We start from the raw sequence: 8024 nt of genomic DNA, 5'->3' as shown, positions 1-8024 counted from the left end.
TACATGTTAATAACTTGATTGGAATTATAACCTTGAATTGACAGTTTGATACTTTGAAAATTTTGAGCCAGCCCTACCCCCAAGGGCTGTAGGGTGGGGCTCAAAGGAGTCAGTGTGCTAAAATTTCTTCATTTTCCTTGTTAAGAATCAGAGGTGCTAGTTTCAAATCCTTTTTAGTCTGAAATCTGTATGCTAGATATTGAGTAAGGTGGTTTTATTGTTTTTTGTCACTTTGAATAATATTTCTGTTCATGTTAAAAACAAAATCAACTCTCTGTATAAATATATCAGGTGACCGTTAAGGCCCATGGGCCTCTTGTTGTGTGTTAGCAGGAGTTAATGTAATCACTGGTTACTATAAACTGTTCTGTGTTTATTTGGCACTGTGTCTGGGACATTTACATATCCATGTATTCAAATTACGATGACCAACACAACGTGTAAAGTTGTTTACATTACATATTTTACCCCACAACAAAGTGGTGTCATCTTATGGAACATACACTATATTGATAACCTTGTTTTTATGTATGTCTGAAGTTCTTGTGTTCAGGTCAGTTATGGACCAAGTACTTTAGCTAGGGTCATGTTACTTCAAAAGTTAATATGCTGTTATAAGTACAGCAAATTGCACATAATTTTTGTGACCTGAACATTTCACCTTGCCTTCTGTGACCTTGGTGAAGTTTTTGTGTTGGGTCAGTTATATATAAAGTTACTGGCTACAGAACTAGGCAATTTCACATGCTTATGTGCCACTATGAGAACAGCAGACTGTAGGATACTTTTGTAACCTTGAGCTCTGACTTATTCAGTTTTTTGCATTTTGATAAGTTTTAAGCCTCATTATTGCAGATAAGATTAAGCAACTTTAAAGGTGTGTGTGTCTTGCTCTATATGTTGCATGATATTTTTGTAACTTGACCTGTGTGAACTTTGCTCTATTTATCAAGTGTGTGAGTAGGGGATTGATGTCTTACAGACAAATTTCTTCTTTTCAAATGTTTGAAACACAGAAAGTAACCCTCCTGACATAACTTGTGAGGAACATTTGACAATCAACTGGTCCAATGAGCCATCTTATTATTATCCCTCGCTTTCACCGAAACGGGGGATATTATTTTGGGTTTGTCTGTCTGTCATGCTTCGTTTCCGTGCAATAACTACAACAAATATTAACCGATTTTCTTCAAACTTAATCACAGGGTTAAATGCCTTGAGGGCTCCACTAAGTTTGATGACCACTTACAGCAAACCCCATTTGACGGAGTTATGGCCCCTTGAATAACGAAAAACGTCATTATCTGCTGCTTTTCGTTTCTGTGCAATAGCTACAACAAATGTTAACCGATTTTCTTAAAACTTGGTCACATGGTTAAATGCCTTAAGGGCTTGGCCAAGTTCGATGACAACTTTCAGCAGACTCATTTGGCGGAGTTATGGCCCCTTGAAGGGTTCAATGCATTAAAGGCTCGGTCAAGTTTGACAACCACTTAAATCGCACTCCATTTTGGCCCCTTGATTAACGAAAAAATGTCATTATCTGCATTTTCCGCTTAATAACTCTAGCAAATATTAGCGAAATTCCTTCAAACTTGATAACAATGTTTGTGTTTCTCTGTCTTTCCACCCATCTGGGGCACTCTTTGGTTTTCGTGTGAGTACACTTTTGAAATGTTGTCTATATCCAACAGGCTTGGTCCCATGCATCGGATGATGGGCAGAGGCCGTCCACCAAGAGGACAGGATAATGGGGACGATGATGATCTACCCAACAAGGTAGGTTCATTGTGTTAGGTTAATGACATCCACAAAGTGATGAGATAGTAAGGATTTTAAAAGTACTATCTGCTAAGAGGATGGGATCATAGGGATTAGCACAACGTACTCTACTATGTAGGTACTCTGGTCAAGGCTCAATTGATAAGGTATATATACACTTCATTCCAGGGATTCCACCAACAGGTAAGATACAGAAGATTATCTTCTAGGTAGCTACATGAGATCAATACGTTGTCCAGCTAGGGCGTAGGCCAGTGGAAACAAAAATGACCAACCTTACATAGAAATTACCCAGGTCAGATGTCAAAAAATACCCACACTTAAAACTGGTAAATAATGAATGAAGTCAAGTTTCTTATTTGAAAGTTATTTACTGCATACTGTTGTCTTTAAATTTAAATAAACCCCTGTAAGCAATGAATTCATTCTGTTCATCTTTCAAAATTAACACCTGTGTTTTGGCATAAAAAACATGCTATTTTAGATTGTATTGTCTGTTTTTCAGCCCACTATCCAGTCCTCCGTTGTAGCTACCCCTAAAGAGTCCAGGACACGTCAGTCCAGCATAGAGGAACAGAATTCAGACAGAAAGGGCACTGCCAGGTAGGTAGAGTTACAAAAAAATCTTCTCTACAACTGATGTGCTATAAATACTGACGGTGAGATTGTACCCAAATTAAACACTTCAGTTCAGTTCAAAAGTCATACATGGGATGTTAAGTATTTTAATCTCTGTTATGATTGTATTTTCAGAAATAGAAGAATGTTTGGCTTACTTTTGGGAACACTGAGAAAGTTCAAAGATGAAGCTAAGGAAACGGAGGATAAGGTTTGTTGAATGTGATAGACTTATGGAAATTGAATTCGTATCTCAGAATTGAGGAGAATTTAAAAGGACTTTTATGCACCAGCATTTGGTGTTAAGTACTGTTTATATATTTCTTCTGTACATCTTTATTTGACATTCTATTCAGCTCCGTAACCTCAAAACTAGAGGTCCCCATGTCTTCAAATTTCATAACCTATTTGACAATACTGGCACCTGTTCTGATCAGAGCACCCCCTTGATAAAAAAAATAATGCAAGTGCTATTTGAAAAACCAGATGTTTTCATTCCAGATTTTATAATTTCAGTAAGTGTCACAATTTCTTTTTAATGTTCTTTCTTGACATTGCATTTATTCTTGTTAGTGTACCAGTTCATTGGAAAGTTGTGGTTCTTGCTTATTTTCAGGAAGTTCAGAGAAAACAGATTGAGCAGAAATTAGAAGAAAAAGCCATTTCAGAGAAAGAGGATCTTCTTAGAGAACGCCATCAGCTTTTCCTAGAGCGAAAACAACAACAGGCCAAAATTCGTCGTCTTGAATACAAAATGGAACTTATTGAAATAGTAAGTTCTTTATATTCCAAGGATTTAATTAGGTATCAATTTTTTAAAACATTTCTAGCAATCAAATTTGGATAAATTTTGTGGTAAATGGGTGATGGGAGACTCAGCATTATGAGCATTGTAAATTAAACACACCTCCTTTAGGGGTGCCTGCAGCAATAAGATCCATTCCATGAGATCAGTATATTTTAAAAATAATCTTCATTATAATATTACAGTTACTGAGAAAAAACAACCCTTAAAATATTTATTGTAAACTCATATTATATAACAAGAAGTCTGTCTTTTTGTATGTAAAATATGCATTATATGGGGCAAGTAGAAATTATTGATTTGAAATGTCTTCTTTTTTTTAACAGCATGATGCCTGGGAAAAGGAGACACGCAAATTAGAAAATTTTATTTACACCAGAGCCAAACCACACATATTTTACTTTCCAAAAACCATGGATGCTGTATTAGAGGGAAAAAGGAAGGAGACTGCTAAATACGTGGATGGTATGTTTCTAGAAGAAGGTTTTGATTATTGTACTCTTAATTTCAGGATCCAGTTACTCAAAAAAAGTTTTCAGGAAATGTTTATCAATGGATTGATAAAACAACAAGAGACAAGAACAAACTACTTTACTGTGTATTTACTGTTACCATGACTTATAATTATAAATAGATATTTAATAAATGAGAGAAGAGAAAAATAAAGACAAGATCAAACTTATATGGAGCTAGTTAAGGTCTTATATTGGTGGATGCTAAGATCCCTCTTGTTAAGCCTAACGTCACTTTACCTAAATCGGGACACTTTTTAAATAAATATCAATGTTCTTTATAGCATACTATCAGTTCCAAAAATGTTTATTCATTTTTCATGAATAAATACTATCCACTTTTCATTTCTATTACAAGCTGATATTTCTGACACATGGTTCTATAAATAAAACACAATAAAACCCATCAGGGTTACGTAGGCCCTTGAACCTGCGTAACTGTACACTGAAAGGGACACTTAGATATTTTTGGCAAATATTTGGGGATAATCGATCAATACCAGCAGAAAAGGAGATATATTTCAAATGTTTAGAGTCAAACTTTGCATTGAATGACAGTTTCTTTGGCCATTTTCCCATAAGTGTCCCGTTTTGGGTTCCGTCCCGATTTGGATACAGTGGTGGTAGGGTCAAGATCTTTGATCAGTAGCTACATGTACAAGAAAAACAATAAATTGGATGGAGAGCTATAACATTTCTACTTATAAATAACCTTGACATACTTTCAAGGTCACAGGGTTCAAATATATAAAATGGTGTTATTTAAAAAGTTACTCTGCTTCCAATAGATAAGAGACCGTCCTCACCAGTTAAGTTTCTTACAGTTTATTCTGAACAAAAAAATATCCTCTTTGGTATTAAAGTTTTTTCTGTTTGATGTTTAGACTTTTATATATTTTGTTTACAGACATGATTGAAGATCGAAGAAGGAAACTGCAGATTGAGATCGAAGACCTGATGGCCAAGGACCAGCCGGGAGGAAAGGTTGATGTGGAGGGAGACGAGGAGGAGGAGGATGAAGGGGTCATGGAGGGGGACAGAAACACAGATAAGGAAAACAGACGTAGGAAATCTAGTGGGGAGAGGGTAGACTTACGTAGGCAGTTAGAGCAGAGGGGCCCACATAGAGGGGGTAGGGATGGGGAGACACCTAGAAAACGCAGAAAGTCTGATAGTGTAGCAGAGGAAGACAGACACAGTAGGGCAGGTAAGCACAGGAGGAGAAGTAAGGAGGAGGGGGATAGGTTGGGGGGCAGGAGGGACAAGGCAGGGGCACCAAGGAGGGATGACAAGGCAAAGGATCGCACAGAACCCAGGGTGGAAATAAGTTACAATGATGAGGAGGAAGAGGAGGAGGAAGGTGAACTCCGAACCGACTCTACCAATAATAACAGTAATAATAATGAGGATGTTAAGGATACGCGGACAGTAGAGCAGACAGACGCGAAATCTGAAAGGATGGACACAGACGAAACGCAGGTTCAATTGACCAAGAGTGCAAAACAAACACAAGCTATGATGGCTGAAGATGAGGAGGAGGGAGAGGAAGGGGAGGTACATGATGCTGTAGATGAATGAAATCTCTGTTGGTGAAGGGAAGGCTTATATATATAGTCTGATATATGGCACTGTAAACTAATTTAAAGATGGGGTAGTGTCTTTGTTGTGACAAAAATTGAGGGGGAGGGAGACGTGTAACTGCCAAAATTATTCCTCAAAAACAGGGGCAGAGGGAGGTTATTACGCAATGATGTACCATGTAGGTCTCATCTGTGCGGATGTACATGTATTTGAAGGATGTTGTTCACATGGAGAAGTGATTGGGATGAAGATAGGAGGGGAGTAGGTCTACCTGGTTTCATAATAGTAGACAATACACATTATCGATATCTTTATCATGTATATAGAAAAAGTCATTAATAGAAGAATTCAATTGACTTGCGTATGATAATCCACGGTATTGTCCACGTTAGATGTCACATATTATCTCTTTCAAAAGTGATGACTGATTGATTTTAAGTTTCAGTTTTGAATGGGGATAATCCTGGATTTCATTTTTATAAATTGAGTAGTAGTTTAAATTAAAAAATAATTTTATTTTGATCATGATTTCATTGGATTTAGATAAGATTTTATTTTGTCAGAATGCTATATTTTATAAAGATGTACTGAAAGTTAGAAATATTTTTTGTTAGAGACAACTTATTAAATTTCAACTAAATTTGAAAATATTTTTATCAAGATAAAATTTATTAAGTTTGAATTTTTAAATGTGCAAATTTGTTGATATCCAATAGCCAACCACATATGTATTTATATTGTATTTAAACTAATCCATGTCTCCTATCTGCCATTGTGTCCGGTCATCAACAGGATTGGTTAAAACAACCTTAAAACTGATTTGGCTGATACCCCTTTCACAACAATTGTAACTGTTGCTTTAAAACTTCTCACACGGAGATTGGCGCGGGAGATTGACAATGGGAACCATATACAATGTATCCCCCTATACAAAAATCACAGGCTTGTTGTACAAGATTCCTTTTTAGGTTGAACCAAGAACAGGTAAGTATATTAAACGTCTAACATCAGTGTCGGATAGTTAGCCTACAGAAAGCTTGACATTAGAATGATGATATAGCAAACTGTCACACCACTTTTATAAGATACAGGAAGGAAACCATTCAGTAGAGGAACAAGCTTGCCAACTGTGCAGATTTAGCCTAATAGCCTGTTTATAGCAGAATTGTGTTCTCTATTCAGCAATAGGGTTTACAATAAACAGTCAGTTTCAGGTTGAAGTCATTGTTTTATCTAAAATTGTAATTTATATATATGGGGTTTTCCTGTGAATGTCTATATGTGTGCTCTATCGGTGTTTACTATACTTAACGGCGTAGGAATGTCTATATGTGTGCTCCATCAGATGTTTACTATACTTAACGGCGTAGGCATCATTCACACCAGCTTACTTTTCATCCAATACAAACATTGCTATAAATAAGTTCAGTATGATATGGTATATTGTGTCCATTATAAGTGAAATTATATCCCATTTTAAGGCCTATGGTGTAAAATGAATATAAAAGTGAGGCATTTCCAGTTTAAATTGTCCAGTCTTCATGTGAATTAAGAGTAACAAGTAAAATTTGGAAGTGTTTAGGTTAAATTTAAATACCCTGAAAAATACAAATGTACATACTATTTGTAGAAACATTTCTTTAAAGTTTCAGTCAGTTGCTACATCACAGTTGCAGATGTGCTGTTGTTGTTAATAATGAAACAATATTTTAGTAACACAAAGATTTTAGATCATACTCTTCTATATCAACAATACCACCTGTATAGCCTCACAAGTGGGGGTTTGGTTTTGAGAGATTAGGGTTATTGGCACATGAAGCAGGATGGAAATCAACAAGGTTAGTAAAATACTTTTATTTTTTCTTCTAGATATATCATTGCTACCCAAAATTTTGTGCACAAGTTGGAAGAATATATTTAAGTAAAACAATCCAATTTGCTGAGGGTATTGGGGTTTCATTGATGTGCTTCGGGAATGTCTGCTGCTGCAACAAGTAGACTGAAGTCATTACAGCCAAACCTATAGGAAGTGTGGTGTAGGACCATAATAGAAAGCTATTGGTACATCTCTTCCAAGAAATATTGGGCAAGCTTTGATGTTGATTTTTAACAGGAGTAAGAAAGGGTTGTTTCTTTAAACTAGTGTATGTAACAGCTGACGAGACCTCCATTAGCAAAGCAGATTATGTTGTCACTTAAACATTCCTACAATCTGTGCAAAACATTTAGGGTACCAGAGATATGTCTGGCAAAATATAAAAGTAGGTACCCTATGCTTACCTTGCCAATATCTGCACTTTGATGCCAAAACCCCAACATCTAACTCCATCTTTTGCGACTGTACACGGTGAATGTTGGCAATAGAAATACATTCAATATTGGTTTCTGAAATCAACTTTTATGTTTTGTACTTAAAATGTAAACAGATACTTTTTATTATAATGTTTTAGAAATACTTTAGAGAGTGAGTTTGAGTTTGTATTTAAAGGAAAGAAGTTTTAAACATTCCTTTATCAAATATGAATTTGAAACTGTTGAGAAGAAAGTGTTTTGCTATAGTTACATTGTTGCCTAAACATTGTACCATTGTCAGTCTATTAAATGTGACCAATTTTAATTATTTTTTTCCAACCAAAAAATAAAATGTTTCCAGGAAGTCAATTGTTTTTTTTCTTTAAGTTCAGCTGATTTATTTGTCAGCCCCTACCATTTGATTTCATGGTGGT

At 35.8% G+C, this 8024-nt stretch overlaps 1 protein-coding gene across 1 annotated transcript in view; it reads left to right on the top strand.

The window, feature by feature from the left end:
• LOC110461446 (pinin-like) overlaps positions 1 to 5920 on the top strand; it is an 11647-nt gene extending 5727 nt beyond the window's left edge. Inside the window, exons 4-9 of the mRNA XM_021514898.1 lie at positions 1695 to 1779; positions 2288 to 2385; positions 2536 to 2611; positions 3017 to 3172; positions 3532 to 3670; positions 4625 to 5920. Of these exons, the coding sequence (XP_021370573.1) occupies positions 1695 to 1779; positions 2288 to 2385; positions 2536 to 2611; positions 3017 to 3172; positions 3532 to 3670; positions 4625 to 5295 (1225 nt within the window). The 3' untranslated portion in view covers positions 5296 to 5920. The remainder of the gene's footprint in view (positions 1 to 1694; positions 1780 to 2287; positions 2386 to 2535; positions 2612 to 3016; positions 3173 to 3531; positions 3671 to 4624) is intronic.
• Positions 5921 to 8024: the final 2104 nt, after the last annotated feature.

This window comes from Mizuhopecten yessoensis, unplaced genomic scaffold (assembly GCF_002113885.1).
Source record: "Mizuhopecten yessoensis strain PY_sf001 unplaced genomic scaffold, ASM211388v2 scaffold10621, whole genome shotgun sequence".
Lineage (NCBI taxonomy): Eukaryota > Metazoa > Mollusca > Bivalvia > Pectinida > Pectinidae > Mizuhopecten > Mizuhopecten yessoensis.
The sequence above is the reverse complement of the archived record's forward strand: the minus strand, read 5'-3'. Positions and strand labels throughout refer to the sequence as shown.